The sequence below is a fragment of the Rissa tridactyla genome, chromosome 18 (genome assembly GCF_028500815.1).
Source record: "Rissa tridactyla isolate bRisTri1 chromosome 18, bRisTri1.patW.cur.20221130, whole genome shotgun sequence".
In the NCBI taxonomy this organism is placed as follows: domain Eukaryota; kingdom Metazoa; phylum Chordata; class Aves; order Charadriiformes; family Laridae; genus Rissa; species Rissa tridactyla.
The window spans coordinates 4,267,743-4,287,908 of record NC_071483.1 but is presented as its reverse complement, the minus strand read 5'-3'; the positions used below and the strand labels follow the sequence as shown (position 1 = coordinate 4,287,908).

At 48.2% G+C, this 20,166-nt stretch overlaps 1 protein-coding gene across 5 annotated transcripts in view; it reads right to left on the bottom strand.

Annotated features, from left to right (window-relative positions):
• The window catches only part of RPS6KA1 (ribosomal protein S6 kinase A1), a 57,804-nt gene that overhangs the window by 35,071 nt on the left and 2,567 nt on the right, over positions 1-20,166 (bottom strand). The window contains exons 2-7 of one of the 5 annotated variants that reach the window (XM_054223534.1): positions 17,090-19,654; positions 16,122-16,245; positions 11,712-11,899; positions 8,423-8,516; positions 8,215-8,342; positions 118-162 (exon numbers count right to left, since the gene is read on the bottom strand). In XM_054223534.1, coding sequence (XP_054079509.1) covers positions 118-162; positions 8,215-8,256 — 87 coding nt within the window. In that variant the 5' untranslated portion in view covers positions 8,257-8,342; positions 8,423-8,516; positions 11,712-11,899; positions 16,122-16,245; positions 17,090-19,654. Of the gene's footprint in view, positions 1-117; positions 163-6,662; positions 6,832-8,214; positions 8,346-8,422; positions 8,517-11,711; positions 11,900-12,353; positions 12,498-16,121; positions 16,246-17,089; positions 19,655-20,166 lie in introns of those variants that run through there. The other 4 variants (XM_054223536.1, XM_054223535.1, XM_054223533.1 and 1 more) reach the window with 4 other exon arrangements.

The window sequence follows — 20,166 nt, the reverse complement described above, 5'->3', positions numbered from 1 at the left end:
AAGCAGCAGCTTACAGGATTTAAAAATAGCCGTCCCCAACCCATTCCCCAAGTCAGCTCACACCCCCTAAGCAGTTCAGAGGGATGATTTAAGGATGTAACCCCGGAGCATTTTTACCTTGGATGGAGGATTTCCGCCTTCTTCTGGAGCAACCTGCCCATTCTGCAAAGGAAGAGAACTGACATTAGCACACGCCAGGCATGGGACCGTTCCTTACACCCCCTTAGAAAGGCTGTTGGCCTTGAGAGCCCTTCGTGCAGGATAAAAGGGGAGGATGACACTTTCAGACATGGTTGGACACTCCCCATACACCGAGGGGACGCTTTCTGCCAAGGAAAAAACACTTGTCCAGAGTTTCTTGTCCAGAGAGTTTCTCCACATTTCCCCCAAATGAAATTAGGGCTGTTTTTATACCGCCCATCGCTCGTGGGGCGAAGGGCACCCCTGCACTCCTCAGGCGTGGGTCCCCGAGGCGGGAGGTACAGGACCCCCACCCTCAACAGCACGGACGGCAGGAACTGCCCGAGAGACACAGCCCCGCGGTCGCAGCATCCCACCTCCCGCACCCTCGCTGTGGATACCCCCCTCCACCGCTTCTCCGGGACGGCTGGGAGAAGCAAGGAGGGGAGATCAGGTGAAGTTGGGAAAGCAGCGCTAGAGTGCAACTGACAGCCATTTTGCCGTGACTTTGGCTTTAATACAAACATTTATCAGTTATTTATTACCCTATCGCAGCTGATAGGGCCGCAGGAAATCCGCACCACTTGCTTGGCTCTAGGCCTGAAAGTCCAGCTCCTGCTGCTGGAGCCACGCACAAAGTCACAGCCGGTGACCTGAACCGCCTGGAGTGGCATCGAGCCGGTCACACTCGGCGCTGGCCCAAAGGCGTATCAGGTTCAGCACAGCACTGTGCCTGGAGAAGCCAGCGGGAGCAGATTTGGGTAGGATTTACTCAGACAGAGACACTCAGAGCAGGATAAGCATGTACAAAAAGTTTTCTGCAGACTACGCTAAAAAACAAGGGCAGGAAGATTTTGCTGTGACATCTATTTGCACTACAGTCTCAGGCTCCAAAAATTCGTGGAAGTCCTCTCTTCCCTTGAAAGAACAAGGCAAATGTATACACTTCTCTTTCAATGTTACAGTCCAAGAGAAAAGGTGCGCAACTGTATTTCAACCTCAGATTCTTAGTGAATGGGTTTTAGAGCCTTTCAGGAATCGAACAGAAACAAAGCTAGCTCCTTCCCTGGAGAAGCAAGAGGACACGAACCTGACATCCATTTTAGGACTACACTATCCCCTTCTCCCCCTTGGGCCGCATTTAACTCACTTCCTTTTAATACAAAGCAAAACTTGCAGTTGTTGATCTTGAGAGCTTTGGGGCCACCAAGAAAACCTCCCTCTAACGCTGCGCTCGCTTTCTACAACATTCAGTGGGTGCTTCCAGCTTCACACTCTTCTGCTTTATAGGAGGTCATCGCTGCTGTTTTCAACCTGCTTGGGTACCTGCTTGCTCACAAGAACAGGTGTAACACTAAAGAACTGAATTTAAGCACAAGTTTAGTCTTCAGATACTTCAAATCCACAGACAATAGTCCAGAGTCTCCAGATATCTTCATAGATAGCACCTCACAGAACAGCTTGGTCCTACCACAGCATGGAGTACCACCACATCAGCTGGGGAGCAGACCACCAGCTGCTTGGCCCTGCAATATTTACATTTATACGGATCCACTCTGAGCTCCGTAACTCACCTTAGCACCGACTTAACCTAGGTTATGTTCCTAAGTATTTTCCAGCTGATGACTGAAAAAAGCAACAGCACTGCCACGCAAGCCAAGTTCTTCCAGAAGAACGTTGCTCTGATGTTTACACGGAGCTCTTGGTGCCATTAGCACAAAGAATAGCTAAGAAGTGAAGTAAGATTTTGTGTTTATGTGTAGCCTCCCCAAAGAGAGGGGAAGACACCGTGCTCAAGATAACCAGGCTTGGAAACACACTTATGTTTACTGGCTCTGCTGTCACTGATCAACAAATCATAGCTCGCTGCTAATCCAAACCATAGCTCGGGGAGGGCTGTTTATGTCTAAAACAGCTTAAGAAGTGGAATTTCCGTGTCGGACAGAGGGAAGTAGTGCCTGGCTCATGGTCTGGAGAACAGATCTATAAGACACGCATCAGGAGAGAGGCGAGTTGATGCATGGGACAAGGTCGTTTATTCCCTCGGGAAGACCAGCACGTGGCAAGCAAGCACAGGGTCTGTCCAACACTTTGCCTTCAAGGATAAGCTAGGAGACGCGGGTGCTACCTCCGGACCTTTTGAGTGCTGCATTTCATCAGCTCCCTACCCTGAGGAACGCTTGTCCTATACCCTGCTGTTGAAAGAAATCCATCCTACATGGGGATGGACAGGATGTGGAAAGAAACAGAGCAGCATCCATCCCTGGGAGATCTCCTGGGCACGTAGGTCCATGGGATGAAGCTCCTGAGAAACAGTCACTTTTCTCAAGCTGACATAAGGCAGATGTGTAAGGAGAGAATCGCAGTATTTAGAGCCAAGTGCTTTCCTTCCTACCCCAGAGCAAAACCAGTCCTTATTGCCTCATATGGAATTCAAGAGCCATTTGTAAGCATCCAAGATGGAAACGCACTCAGTTACAGACTCATCACCTCCCAAGATAAAATACAGCCATTCACCACGTCGTAAGAAGAGCTGAAATAGTTTGTGGGTCTCTTGGTTTGACGTTTGTCCCTTTAAAATGCTTTATTTCTGCACTCCCCCTGCATACCACGCGCAGCGCGTTAGCGAGTGCCTCCGTGCCAGATACCCCCTCACAGCACATTGTTCTCGGGGCTGGAAAGGAGCCTCGTGAACGTCCTACTCTGAAAGCCCCCCCAAAGATCTCCCAGCAGGCAGTAACCAGGCAGGAGGGAGGCACAGCTCCTTCCCTTGGGTGCCGAGGGCAGTAAGGAGATGATCTGATAGTGACAGAGCAGGGCTTGGGCTACCAAGAAGGCAGTCGCACGAGCCTCACCGGGGCCAGCAGCCTGTCCCTGCAACTTTCCATCCATCCCTGCTCTGGGGCGAGCGTAAAGGGGGATTACAGAGCTAATCTGACGGGCACATGGAGCGGCAGCCTGGCAGCGAGGGCACCTCTGGGCGAGCGACAGCTAAAACTGCCCGAGAGGTAACGCAAAAGCCCTTCTGCACACACGCCGCTCTAATAAGTTTTCTTAATAGCACGCAGAAAAGTATACTGGAAAACCAAGTGCATTCGGTTACACAACTGCTAGCCTGGCTGAACTTGGGAGATATTTATCTTAGGACATCTTGCATTTTAAATCCTTTTAATTCCACATAATCCGCAGCACAGGGAGCAATTTACAGAAACAGGCCAGTGCTGCTCTGATCTGAAAGCAGGATAAGTGGCACCCCTGGCAGGACCGTGAGAGAGCGTGTCCACTCCTGCTGCCATCAAGGGCTGCGCTCTATAGTTAGCACCATCAGCACAAGTCATCCCAGATTATCGACAGCTCTGCTTCGAAAAGCAGCCTCCTGTTATTTCTGGACCTCTAGGTTTTGACTAGTCACTTTTGAGGTGCCCATACACAATACAACAAGGGTACCAGGTACCCAGAGATGCTCTTTCACCCAACTTTGATGAACCGTGAAGCATTCAAGCAGGTATGAGTGGGGGAAGAAAAAACCCTTCACCCCAGAGCTTCTGCCAGTTTGACACAAGAATAAGCCATTTTATTATTACGTGGAATTTATAGATCTTGCCTATTGCAATTCAGAGAAAGGAAACGATTCTGCAAAAATAAAGATCTCCAAAAGAACTCACGTAGCCTAAACAGACCGAGGAGTCTATGTACAAGGCATATCGGAGACGACAGTCGCTCGGCTTCCTCCTCTATCTTTTGATCATTGTTTTATGCATTGTTCAGCTAAGATGCTTGAAAAGGATAGTTATTCATGAATAGCTCCTGCTCAATAAAGGATGATACACATATACAGGGAAAAATAATTAGCTTGAAGTGGTTGGGTTTGGCGTAATCCCACGTCAGTTGTGTTGCTGTGTGTTTGTGTAACAAGACAGGAGTTTAAAGAAAAGCATAGCCCCGATGACAGCATCCATCGCTATGGTGATGAAGTCATTCAACTCCACTCTCTATCGCTTGTACTCTGCCCCAGCCAGGTTTTTCTACTACGTAAGCAATATTCTGAATAACATAAGCAGCAGAGAGAACAGGGGGAAAGAGGAAAAAAAGGAAAAAGTATTATGAAGCCAGCTCAGTCCCCAGGACAGAGGGACTTGTCTCCTGCAAGGGATCAATTCAAGCTCCCACTGCCACCCACTCCCATGCGTTTTCCCGGCACAGCTCCAGGCTGAGCTCCAGTGGGCCGGGACACGGGGGACCTGCCAGGACCCGACCCCAGCAGCAGACAACCAACACTCCTGGAACGCAGTGGAAAAACCCCAAATCTCTTAACAATAGGACTGATGCCTGCACCAGCGCGGTGACAGCACCTCTGCTCCATGACTCAGAAAGCAAAGGTTGGAGGAAGCCAGTTTCTAACCTGGATGGCAGCGATCCCAGGGCAATTTACGTAACTGGCGTTCCAGAAAAGTCTCCTCAGTTTCTCAGTGGTGCCACCTTGCCCAGGAGTGGTGAAAACTTTCCCTTTGGGCCCCTGCCCTTGGTGATTTTAACCTCAAGGTGCAAAACTCCCCCCCGAGCCCAGGTCCCCCTCCACTGTTCGCAGACACGCTGCTGGCTCTAAGGGAACCCTCTGAAGTCTGGCCCAGGTGATGGCAGCCCGGTTTAGAGGTGAAGAACAACCGTATTGAAGTCAACTGCATGTACCTGCTCGCCTTAACACACAGGGAGGTAAATAGCCAACGTCCCACTTGTGATCCCGAGATGTAAAAAGACAGCTCTGCAGAAATACCACCTGCACGCGGCTCCAGACCCTGACCTAGAGCTCTGGCCAAGGTGAGATGGGGGAAGGGGACAGCTCGAAGCCGTAGGCAGGCCCTCCAGTTTCAGTTTACAGTTAACACACCCGTTACTAATGCAATGGGGAAAACAGTCCTCGTTGCTGCCATGATCTTCACAGCTGAAAAACAGACCGGACTCCCCCGGCCGTTTCCTCTCAGGAGAGATCCCCTGATGCTGACACAGCGCCTGCCTGGCACCTGTGAGACCTGGGATTAAGGAGTAAACGAATCTCGCCCATGGCACTCACCACCCTGGGCACCGGCATTAGTTTCCTCCCATTATGAGCCTACTTGTGTTTTCACCTTTTCAGGCTATCTTCCTACTTAAAAGGGAGAAACCACAAATAAAAAGCCCCGTCTCCCAGCAGTAACCTACACCCCAGCTCTGGGCGCATGATGTGGTTTCAGGAATCACGATCAAGTCGCCGCAGGACTTCCCTCCTCTCCCACCTGGGAGCACAAGCCCATCCTCATGGCTCAAGCGATGCTGCAGAGCAGACGCTCTCAGCCCACTGCAGGGTCTCCCCACACCTTTGCAGCCTCAGCAGGGGCAGACCCTCGGCACAGCACCCACCCGCACAGGGGGGTCTCTAGGAGAAGCCCTGCCATACGGGGCCGATGAAAATTAAGTAACCTCACCTCCGATCGCCAGCAGCAGCGGTGAAACGCTGCCTCCACTCAAAGCAGAGCTCTCTTAAGAGGCAATTTTAAATAGGAACGAGCAAAAACCATTCTATGATTCTAAATCAGACCAATTCACCATCGTGACATCTGACATCCGTAAGAGTGACAGAAGAGCGCGACAACACAGAATCCAGCCAAAATGATGGGAATGCACCAAGGTCTGCGCAGACACCTGGGATAAACCCCCCCACCATCCCACTGGTTTCTCCAGGAAAGCTGCTAGTTCCAATTTGGATGAGATGTTTAACTAAAGAGTGCCAGAACACAGTGCCTCAGCTGGCTGCTCTGCGACGGGTGAAAACTGCTACGAGCTGTCCCTTTCTTCTGAAATGGCTGTGATGTGAGCCTGCAGATGGGGACAGATGCTGTGCACCGTCCTCCACATCTGGCTCAGAGGTTTTTATTAGAAGGAAAAGAGCAAAGCAGGAGGGAAGAGCGGATACCCAGCAAAGTGACACAGGACCGTGACCAGAGTTTGAAACAGGCCCGGCGAGAGCAGATGGGGAGGCAGACAGCGAGGAAGCCTGGTGGAGAAATACCCAAAATCTGAGATATTTATTCCCTGAGCCTTCAGCGGGGACAGTTTTCCTCTCTATCTGGGAGGAGATTTAGGAGCACGCTGCTCACGCTCCCCGAATAATCAAAGCCCGGAGGGGCAGCAGCGGAGCCAAGCAGCCCCCGCTGCCCCAGCCCCGCCGTGCACACCCCGATCCCCGGCGCAACCGGCGGTAGCCGCCCCGCCCCCCCCCCCCCCTCCGGCCGGCTGCGACCCCCCCGGTGCCGCCAAACCCCCCTTTCCTCCCCGGGGAAGCGCAGGGGACGGGGGGGGGCGACCGCAGCCGGGAGGGTCCCGCCGGACCGGGAGCTCCTTTGTTCGGCGGAGACCCCCGGGGCGGGGGTGGGGGGGGGGAGCGCGGCAGGGCCGGGGGAGGGGGGGAGCTCCGCGCCACCGGGAAGGGCCGTTGCCCCGCTCACCTCCGTGTCCAGATGCACCAGCTCCATGTTGGGCCAGGGTTCGGCCAGCTGGGCGAGCGGCATGCTGCCGGTGGGGGGGAGCGGCGGCGGCGCGGGGGGGTTTGCCCCGCGGGGCTCGGAGCTGCTCGGGAACGGCGGCCCGGCGCTGGGCACCGGTTACCCGGGCCGGGCCGGGAGCGGCGGGGCGGGGCGGAGCGGGGCGGCTCCGCCCGCCGCAGGGACGGGGGGGCCCGGGGGAAGCCGGGGCGGTGCTGGAGGAGGGGGGGGATACCTCCAGCCAACAGCCATCCCCCCCCCCCCCCCCCCCCGCGGCGGGCTGGGGAAGGGACAAAGATGAGGAGCCGCGCATGGATGGCACATGGGAGCGGCGAGGGTGGCGAGGGGTGACCCGATCCCCACCAGCCTCGCTGTTCCCCGGTCAATTTGGGATGAAAACGGAGCTTAAAACTGCGGGGAGGGTCCCGCTCGCTCCTCGCAAGGTGAGGGGGACACTCACTGCCTGCCCATGTCTAGCAAGGGAATGCTCAAGGCACCAAGAACACCTGAACACCAAATATCTACTGAAAAATACACAGCGCCGAGGGTCCCCCGCTGTTCTGTGCCCTGGAAAGATTATTTTTTTCTCCTCTAGGAGTGTCCAGCTGTCTCTCTGTACGCACAATAGTGCACAGCATCAGCAGAAGAAGAGGTGGCGAGGATAAACTCAGTGACACAATTCAGATCGCTGCTCAAAGCAGGAAACTGCTCTGGGAAATCCGGATTCCAAGTTTGAGATGCGCAATGAGTCACCGCTCACCGCCGCCTGCAGTGTCCCCCCCTCCCACGTTCCCTACAACAAAACATGGGTAAAACACACATCCACCTCTCTGTGGTGCTTGGAGATACTCAGAGTAAAGGTACCTTAAGCACAAGTGTTCGTAAGTCATGGCTGTTCTCACCTGCTAGGTTTCTCAAATAGGAAAAAGTTTTCTTCTACTCACATTTCGCCAAACCCCAAAGCACCACGTTTCATTATAAAATTGTTTAAAAAAAATGAAGTATCTTTTTAAAAGGGTGCATCGCTAAGGGTTGACTTCATCAAGGTGTGGCTGGAAATATTTAATGAGCGTAAGTGAAAGCACATACAGCTGGGGTTTTGCATTCTGAGGGCAGCGGTCCCAGGAAGCTGGGGCTGTACAGTCCTTAACCTGTTCAGGGAGCACCGCGAACTCTGAAAAAAACGAATTAAGACACAGCCCAGGGCTTAGAAAAATTCCAGTTAATCTTCACAGCCCTTGAAACTAATCCGTAAATCATCACCAGGACCTGCTTGCAATTTAAGGCTAGAGCCGTCATCTTTTTCGCACGTGGGGGAATCGAGTGTAGAAAATTCCCACGGTGACAGTACATGTTTGAGCCAAGGCTGGGAACTGCCGTCTCCTGGTCCTGTGCTCGCAGCCCCCCTCTGTGCCATAAGTGTTGGAGCCTCAGATGAAGGCATTAAATAACACAAATCCACCCGACTGGTACTAAGTGAGATCCTGTTATAGCCAATTAAACTCATGTCACTTACGGTTGGAGCAAGCTGAAGCAGATCTTGTGGTGAGTTATTCATTCAGCTCCAAAGCTGTCCATAATTTCCCCTTATTGCCTGGTACACGGCGTGCCGTCTGGTTACAGCCGTCCTCCAGCTGCTGCAACCTGCTTTAAATGGCATCAGTAACACAATGATGTCAATACCGGCATCCCATTTACCTTCTCCATTTGTTTACAAAACCCACCTCCCTTTCCTGCTGCTCCATGTGCACATCAGACATGTCCGGGGTCAGAAAGCAGAGGGAAGGCGAGTGTAGGACAGTGTTCTCTGCATCCTTTCTGGAAGGAGGAAAAAAAATGAGACACTGCTCCATGACCTGCTGTGCTTTAATGCCAGACCCCATGAATTTGACCTTTGGATGTCACATCCCGGTGCACTTGGTGCTTCCCACCTGGGTGACAAGCCCACAGGAGGTATTTAAGCCATAATGCCATGCATTTCCCATCAGGCGACCCACCGAATCCCTCCCAACTTCCAAGGAGGGTTCTCCATGGAAGTCAGGTAGGATCAGGTGCTGAGCAGTTATCTGCAGAAGCTGAGGGGGTAATCCCAGCCCAGCTGGTCAATATTAACTCCTGGGAAATTTCTCACTCCAAGGTCATGATTGTTATTATAAACAGTAAAAAAAAAAAAAAAAAAAGTTCAAAATAAAATAAATGGCTTTTGAAGTGTTGAACAGTTACAGGGTACAGTAACCAGTAGAAAAGCAAGCCTTCGTTTTCAAGGTCATGGTGAAAAGTTAATGGGCAATATCCAGAGGAGCCAAGGCCTATTGCAATTCGGAGAGAGAAGGGAGACAGGAACCCGCTGCTGCTTCCCTCCCCTGGTAGGTCTATTGAGATGCAGAAAGTCCATCATATTTCACAGCAGAAAGACAGGCAGTCTGACCGTCAACTTGACAAAAGACAGGAATCACAAAGCTTTATGGAGCAATGACTTCTTTAGGCTGGAAGAAAAAGATGGCTCTAAACCCATGGGTACCACTGCACCTAAATAAAACTACCAAATTATCCTGCCCAGTTCTTTTAATAAAACAGCAAATTAAAGATGGGGAGACTACGAACGATTTGTGCATGATTATTCCCTCCATCTCTGCAGCTACTTTTGTTAAAGGCTAGGAGAGGATTTTGCTGAGGTAGCTCTACAGCATCCTCAAAATTATACTAACACCCCCCAAAAAAAAGGCTAGGTAATACCACAGCAATTCAGCAGCAGTGCTGGGCAGACAAGCTAAGGTCTCTCAACCCCCACCTGCAGGACTCAAAGAGAAGCAATCTATCTGCTGATGGAAGCTACCTGTTATCAGCCTGACCTTCTCCCGATTCCCACACCAGATAATGCTGAATCGTAGTTGATGAACAGAACATGAAACGTGCCACGGCAGATTGCTGGTTAGCCCAGGGCAGGATGTCGGGGTAAGAGAAACGAGGTACTGGTCTCCTCCGGGGTTTATTTCCTCATCAAAGAACAGCTATAAAAAGCGGTCCCTATCCTGAAAGCAGGGTACAAAAAGCGTTCTTTGGAGTCGAACAGCAGAGCCTGCTGTTTGGGTGAGTGTCACGGCTAAATACAGTGATTAAAACATATATACTGGCATTTTTCTGAGACAGCTGCAGGCTGGGGAGAGCTGCTGCTATGGTAAACAGAGACTCCAGATCAGCTGGATGACCCTTCTGTCAGTATTGCATTTGCTGAAAATTCAAAATGCTGCGGTTTTAGGTTGATTTTAATCAAATCCTCCTCAAATACAATTGTAGATATTATTGCCTCTGCAGCTGGCTGGCTTTTGGTTTGTAACATTTTCCTTTTCAGGGAGGTTGACAACATTTGTTAAGCCAGTTATCCCCAAAGAAGCACTTCCAAAGCAGACGTATCAAGACTGGTCCTTATCCACATTACCAGATCCAATTTTTCCTCCTTATTCCAAAAGCTGTCCAAGTGATTTTCCACCTAACCATAGAGTAACCCAGTGCTTCCACGGCTCACCATATCCATTCTTTTTACGGAAGCCAGGGAGCATCTCTTGTTAACTGCCTGCTTCATGCTACGCTGCTTTTACACATATAAGGAAATGCGAAAGGCTTGCGGGCAGGAGAACTTGCACGGCTGAGTCCCAAATGCCTGCTACAATTTACAGACTCGTGTAGTCTGCTTTGTGTTTACACTAAGAGAGTCGTTTAATTAGAGCGCGCAGCAACCCTCTTTGTATTTTTAAGATTGACTAATTAGTTCCATAGTTCATTGTCACCCCCACTGTACTAATAGGGAAACTGAGTCACGTTTTCAATAGGTTGTCAGGGTAGAATGCGAACTCCGCGTCCTGTCTTCTAAGCCCTAGCTCTCAATTCACAATCTCATTTCCTCGCCTCTTCTGCTTTGTTTTTCCACTATGAAAGAAGAGGTGACAGATCACCTTGTTTTGATCCCAGGGACACATTTTTCCTTAGCGTGGTACAAACATCACATTGAAGATATAAAGCAGGGGCCCCATAAATGAGAAAACTTTGGCTGCGTTTAACAGCAGAATAGCTTTTTGCTTTTCTGACAGATTTCTTTCCGTTCCTTAGCACCGTGCGCGATTGCAGCTGCCTCAAATGCCAGCATTTTCCAAGGCAGGTCCAGGCAGCGGTCGGAATGCAGGAACTACACCACAGTGGGACGAAGAGCTCCTCGGGGAGCACAGCCCAGGCAGCTCTCATCCCCCTGGATGGGGTTTGCGCAGGCTGAAGAGCAAAACACCTTTAACCTCTGCTGATACTTCCCGCAAAGGTGAGCATAGTGCTACCTTGCTCAGCTCACGTGCATTTCAGAAGGTGTCTAGCATATCTGAAACCCTTTCTTTTGCAGAATATATTGCATTTTGCCTGCTGGTTCTGCAAACCGACTATCAGTCTGCTAAGCCCATCCTGCTTCTACGTGGTATTGCTGTAAACCATGTCGTTCCTCCATGGACCAGGTCTCCTGAAGCATCTCCCGGGGAGCCCCTGGCTGAAGCACACGCAGCTCAAGCCAGGGAAGAGTTTTGCTAGTGGAATTGATTAAGCCGTTGGCTTAATTTGTGAATTTTGCACCTATCTCTCGGGAACCACTGAACTGCAGCCAAGAGGTGCCTTGAGGAGAGGGACCTGTCGGAGCCGGGATGTGCCCTAGGAAGGCAGGGGAGACGATGGGGAATGAGCTGCGAGGCAGCGAGGCCATATCTGCTGGTTGTCATGGATACAATCACTGCCGGTCTCCTGTATCAGTTACCTTCCCTTTCCTGGATGCAAATAACCAAGTGGTGGTTTGCTCCTCTTCCTATGCTGGCCACAACCCTCTACACCCAAACAAAAGGAGAAAATAATCTGTTTCAAACCTAGACATCCCTTCTTAACATCATCTGAGGGGAGAGTGGGAGGTGACTTGCTTTTTCGGTATTCCAACTATGTGAGTCTGATAATGCTCTGCCCAATTCCATGTGGTTCTGTCCTAACCTTTGGTTATTTCCGAGGACCTCAGAGGAGCTGTTTTCACAGTCCATTCAGCCTTCACTCTCGCTCAGCCTTTTGGATTCATGACAAGCTGTAGGGACTTGGGCTCTGCTGGCTGCATGCGCATGCTGCTGCCTTCGCACACACACACACCCAGGCACAATTCTGCAGGCTCCAGTGACTTCAGCTCCCTGTTCCAAAGGAAAAACGAGAGGTCAAGTGTGGCTCTAACTACACCTAAAACCAGCTTTTACAAAACCCCATATAAAACACAAGCAATTGCTTGCTTTATTTTTTTTTTTTTAATTTTTAAAGCAGGTTTGCAGCCCAGGTGGTAAGTTATTTAGAGCGAGTTATCCAGCAAATTTTGTTTTTAATTAGCATACAGATACGCTTGTAGTTTATTTCAGTGTAGCACTATGCAAGGGAGTGATAACATGAAAGAGAAAACTATTAGAAACTGTAAACAGAAGTAAAACTGCCAGGCCTGTTTTCACTGTCCCCTAGCCAGGGAGAAAGCTGAGTAAACAACAGTGCTCTAAGTACAGTCAGTTTTTACGGTTCTTTTAGGTTTAAGAACTTGTAAACAACTGATGAGGCTTTTAAGGAGATACAAATAGATGCCCTCAGTTTTTTGCTACTTACAGAGCATACAGGTCCCAGTTTCTCCAGACAGGGCAGGGGAAAACAAAAGCACATTTCAACAGAAACCGGGCTCCAGCGAGAGGAAAATGTCATTCCAGTGTTTGCGGTCTCAAGCCTACATCATGCAACTGAACAAGTCTCATCCTGCTTAACAGAGGGCACACACAAATACCCATTCCTAATTACCCCATTCCACAGTTTGGGACGCCATCACCCAAAGTAAAAAACAAAACAAAACAAAAAACCACAGTGAATTTCAGAAATCCTGATGAGAAGCCTAAAGATCCCAGTAAACTATTTTCCTTAGAGAGAAAAAACAAACTTTATTTCTGATTTGTTCAAGACTGATACACTCACGACTGGCAGCATTTTACTTCTCAGTCCTCTTACAAAACAGAGACTGTTGCACACATCCAGCCTTGAAAAGCCACATCCCCAAAATAACCAGAGAAATAAACTTCCAAAATATGAGAAATTATCCTGACTGGGAATATTTTGGCCTAATGACCAATTGTATTACACAGGAAGACATAACACAAGCAAGATTTTCTAGAGGTGTGGGAAAGAGGTGCCTCCACCGTTCAAGGAGAGAGAAGCAGGTCTCCAATTTTTCTTCTAGTAACACTTGTTTTCTGTATTTTAAAAACCGATTAAGAGAGCGCAGCAGCACCGCTATGACTCAGCTGGCTTGGTCAGGTAGCAGATACATCTACACGCTGCTCAATGGTTTCCTTGTTGGGGAGTGAACAAAAGGCACAACAGGTTCGGGGATGTCAGAAACTTGGCAAAAGAAAATCTATCCATCCCTCATCAGCATTACAAAAAAAAAAAAAAAAAAAAAAAAAAAGATTCTGGAGTTAGTGAGGCTCTTAGATATTTCACAGCGTTGCATGTCCATGTCTCACAGCACACCGTAAAATGGTGCAGAAATACAAGGCTGGTACTTTGCTGCTCGGCTATTTCAGAATATTCCCTCTTTGCTCCCCCGGGGACATGATCAATACCTGACAGCACAAGAGAATTTGCTAACGATGGGGGAACTTTTTGTTTCTGCTTTTTAAATTGCTCTTTTCCTCCTCTCACCTTCATGATGAGTAAAGGAAGGGAGCCTGGAGACTGCTCCTTTCCAAAAAGCGGCGCTTGTGGTTTATATTAGCAATATAAGCACTGCCCAGCTGGGCCTTTTCTGGCTCTCAGAGGAGAGACTTGGTGCATTTCTGTGTGAGTTTACCTACAGTACTCACATCTCTGCTGATGAGGGAGGAACCACTTGATCCTTAACTAGAAAAATCCCCTTTCAGAATTATTCTCTAGGGACTATACAGGCATTCAAAGTTCAGCCCAAAGGGTTTTCTGTTAGCAGGCTAAAAATCCCCCTGCCTGATTCTTGTGTGCTGGTCGCATTTCATTGTCATACTCCCAAATTGCTCAGAAAAGATAATTTCTGTGATCAAAAGCAAGAAGCTTACTTTTATCTTTCGTCTGCTAAACTTTGTGGGCACCCATGTGATCAAAAGCCACCTCCTTGTTACGCTGCGGCTGTGTCTGTCACTGTAAAGAGGGGAGGGTAGTGTTGCTCAGACAGTAAAGTTTTACCACTGGGGACTAAGTATCTTTTATAGAGAAATGCCTCGCAACAGTCATATTCAAGAATTCATAAAATAAGCACATAAAAAACCCCCAAATAATCAAAGACTGCTCAGTGCACAGAAAAGCCTCCAGCACCCAGAGTGCTCAAGGGACACGTCGTCACCGTTGGTGGGACCTGCCGTCTCACTCGCCCCTGCTTTGCTCAAACCTGCGTCTCCAGCCACTGAGCAGCTTCAGAGACAGGTATTTTGTCACCCAATGGACAGATAAAAGCTTCAGCGGCCACTGCGTCGTATCAATAAAGGTTTTGCCAGCGGCAGTGAGGATTTTAAAAGGTTCCAACTGTGGAACATGGTTTAAGTTTTGCCACTGACTTCAGAGACAGCAAAAACGAGACTTGCATGGTAGGTAACGACTCCTTTCACCCTTTTGCTGTGGGAAATCAGATGTTCACTCACAGCCTGGTTTCAGAAAGTCCTGGCCAGACCTGCTGCCTTGTCTATTTAAAGTCCGCACAGAATCGTTTTCCCCTTAACCCAAGAAGCCACTAACATAATGTTGGAGATAAATGTCCTGTGGCAGCAGCCCAGCATAAGATACAATTGAAACAGGGTCAGTGCGTTGGAAATGGATAATAAATAACATCTAATGTAACGTCATTTAAACCAAAATCTTCTCTCAAATATAAGGGGTATGCTACAGTCCTTAAAATAGTAGAAGAAACACAGTGCTATTAGCTGCTAACACTCAGTAACACCGTATACTTGTTGAAAGGTAATATTGATCAACAGAGATGGAAAACAGTTTTTTAGCAGCTGTTTGCCAGCTCCATGGAAATTAATATGGGAGTCAATTACCAACGGACAAATGTCCCTTCTACAAGATCACCAGCTCACTTCTGGCACAAGCTTGCCTGCTGCCAGAAGCGTTTTGGAAGAGGAAGATACAGACAGAAACAGATGGTTTTAAATATCACTATGGCCTTAGAAATTAATTGTTCAGTAAAGTGAAAGGGTTATGTCAGAAAGCAAACCAGTCTGGATGAAGAACAGGGTAAAGCATCGGTTAGTTGCCCCTTATGGTCCTGCAGTTCTTAGCACCAGTCACGGGGAAAATTGAGCTATTTGCCTCCCAGTATAAGATGGGGACTGTGTCTGAAATGCAAAAAATCTGCAGAAGCCGAGTGTGGGTGAGGTGGCGATGCTGGAAGAATCCCTCTTGCGAGGAAAGCCGGGTATTGCACGGAGATTTACATGACAACTGTGCATGGGAACCGCTGCTGGGTGAGCTGCACACAAGTGCAAAGAAGCCACAGTTCTGTCTTCACCTACATCAGGTTGTGCAGCAAGCGATCTGCTCAGACGTTATTTCTTCACACCGGGCAGGAACCCAACGCCTTTGAGTTCAAAAAATAAGTCATTGCACTTCTCACCGCTCTGGTGCACAAAGGCAGCGAGCGCACAAACCCAGTGCTGAGCACACAGCATGCGAGAAGGACCTTGGGATGACATTGGGGTGTTTTATCTTAAACAATCTGTTTACTCATGTGTGCAAGCCAGGCACTGCATAGAATATAACCGAGCTGGGGCCACTGCACTTCAGCCCACACTTCAGTGTGCTCGCTCGGGCGGCTGTGGGGCTGCCAGCCCCACCAGCTCCGTGAATGACAGGAGGAAAGAGTCTACCAGCATCCCCAATGCCAGGCTGTTTTCCTCCCCCGAAAAAACCCCTGAACTCAACTTAAGGCTGGCTCATCCTTGCTTTGCTGATAGAAATTGTTCGTTTCCTGAGTTAATCAATAAACCAAACTCCCAAAGCATTGCCATGCAAACGGATAAGAACCCGGGTCTGCTCATTTTGCTAATCGCTGAACAATCACTGTAGGTTTGTTATCTAGAAATTAGCGGGGCATGGTGACAGGGCCTGTTTAATGGAGATGCGTGAATAAAATCTACGTCGTATTTTTCAGTAGAGTGCACACTGAGATGTCCCTGAAACATTTAGTTTCAATGTTTGGTACAACTTCATGCCAAAGCATTTATACTTGTCAGTGACTGGAAATCTCTGCCTTTTCCCTGTAATTCTGGGCGGTGTGTTTCCCGCTTCACCCAATAAATGCATAAATTCCCGCCCCAAGCAGGCACTGCAAACTGAAGAACAGGAATGAGTTTGGCTTACCAGGAGCTCATCTTTCAGTTTTGCACCCACTTCAAGGAAGTATCATGAAGGTGTCAAGTGCTCCACATGCAATCTTGCCAACTCTGGGAAGCAGCCACTTCCTTTCCAGCTTCACAGGCTGCTCCTTGGCAAAGGTAAACATGGAAAGCATGTGTTAGAAGGAGATAACCCAATGACTAAGGTATTTCATAATGTAAAAGGTGAAGGAAAAACAACTCTCTGCAATTGACAGCATTGCTTCAGCCCCATACACCTTATAGGACGGCATTCTGTGAGAATTAACACCGGTAAAAGCTGCTGGCTAGCAAACCGAGCACAGAGTTTTACAGCATCAGAAAAGTCATGCTACTTAGACTTTAAGGAGCATTGTGAATTAGCACAACTATCACAATTCAATTTCTTAGATTTAGCTCGTAGAGAAAAAGCACACGCACTCAAAACACGGGCACACAAAACCAAAAGGAGACACGACAAAAAATGCAGGAAGCTCTTCCATAAAGTATTATTTCTTTGGACAATACAGTTTATTCTGTAATCTCAGATTGAAGATTCAGCAAATCTGATATAAGTAGTTTGTACCAACATGCCTAGAAGTGACCAGACTTATATGATGCCTATTTAAATCCGTGATTAATATAAAGTATCCCTTCCCCAGTTGAGGACAGATGAGCTGGATAGTAGCAGCTCTAGTTTAGGCTTAAACTTCCAGGACATGTGCCACAGCAGCTGCAATAACTGCCTGAGGATGAGAAGGAATGGTCCAGTGATTCTTAAAATAGAATTTGGGAAGCCTAAGGTCAAAGGCTGCCTATACTGTGGATAGGCTCCTGTGAGATGTCAGCTATGCCTGTAAACTAACAATGAATTGAGCACTCTGTCTGGATTTCAAGCAAAAACATAACAAAAACCGGAAAGCGCTCCCATACTGTGATGTATAGATACATCAGCGAGGCTCAGAGGAGACTCACCCTGCTCAGGTGATTATCGTTTGTCTAACGCTGATCCTCTGAAGGTGGCAGATGAGCAGGGGGATGGAGGTTGCTGCGGGAGTGCTTCTCCCACTTTCTAAAAGCAAGTAACGCACATTAGATTGGTATAAATCAGGATAAACCAGGCTTCAGTCTCCCAAGTTTACTACCAGGTGGCTTGTGCTGCATTTGGACGCTGCCTGCCGTTTATTGCCTTCCGAGCACCGATTCTGTGTTTCCTGGTACCACCGTGTGGTGAAGGGAAGGAACAGGCTGTTAATCAAAGCGGTAGTTAATGAGATAAACAGCACTACACAAATCCCCGAGTCCACTGGGCTGTGGCAGGGAGGTACCGTGAGGCTGCCAAACCCAGCCTGCCCCCCTGCCAGCACGCCTCAGACCCAGGATACTTTTGAAACCATGCAAGAGAAATTAATCGAGTATCAATGGAATTCTCCTTCCTTGATTTCTGCAGGGCTTGCCAAGAAGGAAGCTAATTTGGTCAAGGTACGGCAGGGAAACCTGGGCATCTCGAACCAGGCTGCAGTCCAACAAAACCTATTCACCCAACACCCACAGCATAGTAACAATCTCTGGTATTATCTCCAGTAAGAAGGAAATGACAAGAAAAAAGAATTTAATTGCCTAAGTTTACAATCAGTCCTCAGGCTAGACCGAGAACCCCTAATACTACATACAGTTCTTATCTAACACTTGTTTCGATCAACAATAAGCACCAAGATACCACTTTGTTAGAATAAAGGCACACAAAATCTCCTGTCTGGGCAATGCTAAAACAGTAATCTAGCGTAACTAGATTAATAGTAATCTAACAGTAACTCATCTCTCGCTTTGTGATTGCAGTATGCACAGCAACCAACAAGCCTGAGAGCGGGGGAGGGCTGTTGCCCGGAGGGAAATTTGTTAAAAGATCCAAAAGTAAACTCGGTGGGATAATTGAGTAAGATAAAACGAAATCCACGATCGAATCTGTTTAGAAGGGGAAACCTAGAAAGTTTGGGGTTTAAGCATCCAGTAGCAAAATGCAAAGTCTTCCAGTAGCTGCAGGTGCTTCGGGAGGCAGAGCGATGAGATGTTACACACCCGGGTCATCTGCAGCCTCTGTAGGACCATTCCTTCTGTGTCGTCTTAGTATCTTCTCCAGGCTGGCATTACGCACCGAAGGTGATGAGATGTTCTTGTTTGGAGGTTTTAATACATTTTAATAGATCTCACATTTAGCAAGTTTTCCCTTATGTTTTCTGTTGCTAACTCATAGATTTACTGGCACCTGAAAAATTCCCTTTGCAAGGAGATGGTTAAAAACCAAAATTGTTAAAATAGTTTAAAACAAACAAACAAAAAAGCCCAGCCTTTCACGCAGAAGTCTTCCTAATGTCAATTTACCAAAGCTCTTTATTAGTCGGTATCTCCTCCTCATTAGCCTTAATCGAACTTTACTCAGCACCAGCTTCCCCTGTGCCATCTCCTTCCCATCCCTTGCCAACACAGACGGCCTCGCCTTGTAAATTGTGAGTTTAACTATAGCTCCATTTCATCCCTATGAGCTGCAGGATAAGGACCCATTTCTCAGAAATTACAGTCAGCAGTATTAGTCCCTGGGTACGGTATTACCATATCTGGGATGATTTAGGGACAATGAAATCCCTGTGCCATCAAGCTCGGCGATTCTTCAGGCACAACTGATCCTGCAACTCAATATTCACCAGGCGTGCTCACTGAAATTTAGTACGCTTTCCTTCCCTGCTCCTTTTCATACCCACCCATGGCAGGGCTCGGCCAACACGAGGAGTATACTGTCACTTTTTCCAAATATAATTGAGCTCCGCGAGTGCAAGATGAAAACCGCTGAAGGAGGGAATTATCCTGAAACTCAAAACTGTTAATCCAAGTGCACTGCATTAGGAGGAGGGGGGACAGGAGTTTGTCATTCCCGGGGAGTCTTCATTTGTTCTTGTGCCTTTTTTAGCCCAAAATAAAACCACAGTTGGGGTAAAGATGGTTCTGTAGGATTACCGTAACTAGCTCACGTTAACTTCTGCTCAGTTTTAGTTGTCACTTAGAACACTGCTTTTGGGGGGTCCAGAGACTTTGCTCTATCGTTTCTCAGTAATCTAAAAGTTCTTAAGACCCCAGCAAAAATCTGAAGTATTAGGAAAACAAGAATCATCCACAGGCTCCGCTGGAAGCCTGCCAAAGGTCTCAGCACCATTAAGAACTCGGCAATCTTGCCTATTAAGAGGCAAATAAATGAAAACAGCAGCTTGAGTCTATTTCCCAGACAATTTGTGCTGAAATTAATAAACTGAGAAACAATTTAGTGACACAGCCACTAATTTCACGTAGATTTAAACCAAGCTGGTACGCAGCTACTTCTTCAAGGCTTGATAAGGAACACGGAACCTACTCATTCGCCTTTCTATTGCCACCGGTGATTTTCTGGATCCTGCACGTGGTTGTTCCCCTTTGCATATGAGCAGCTGGATTCCTCCAGCATATCGCAACAGGCTTCTGGTTCATCGTCTGTCTCTTCTGCAAGTTTTTCTGCAAGAGGACAGATAAAATGAAGGAGGGAAAGGTATCAGACAGCAGAACAAGAAAAATTATCGTGTAAATTGACAGCGAATGTTAGAACTGGGGTAATTGGCAGAAAGACAAAAAGCTTTTGTGTCTTAGTACAGGTCACATCTGTCGTACCCCGCGCTGCCCAACAGCCCAGCCCAGCTTTCAAGACATGCAGTAACCACCAAAGACGAAGCTGTTTGAACATCACCAGGATCCCAGTGCACTTTTACCCTTCCAAAATTTCATTGCTGGTCCTCAAAATATCAACATTTGAGAAGTATTGAAGGCTAGCGGTCAAAAAAACAGAGGATGATGTCTTCCACAAGAGACCAATTCCTCGATAAGATACTCCAGCAGAGCCCAAGAATGCAACCGAGCTCTGACTGTCTCTACACCTCGTACTTGTATTTTTTACCTAAAGTTAGTGCAATCCATGGTCTTTCCTATTCATCAGCTGCAAGTGGGAACTGTCGTGCATACCCAGGTTTGTC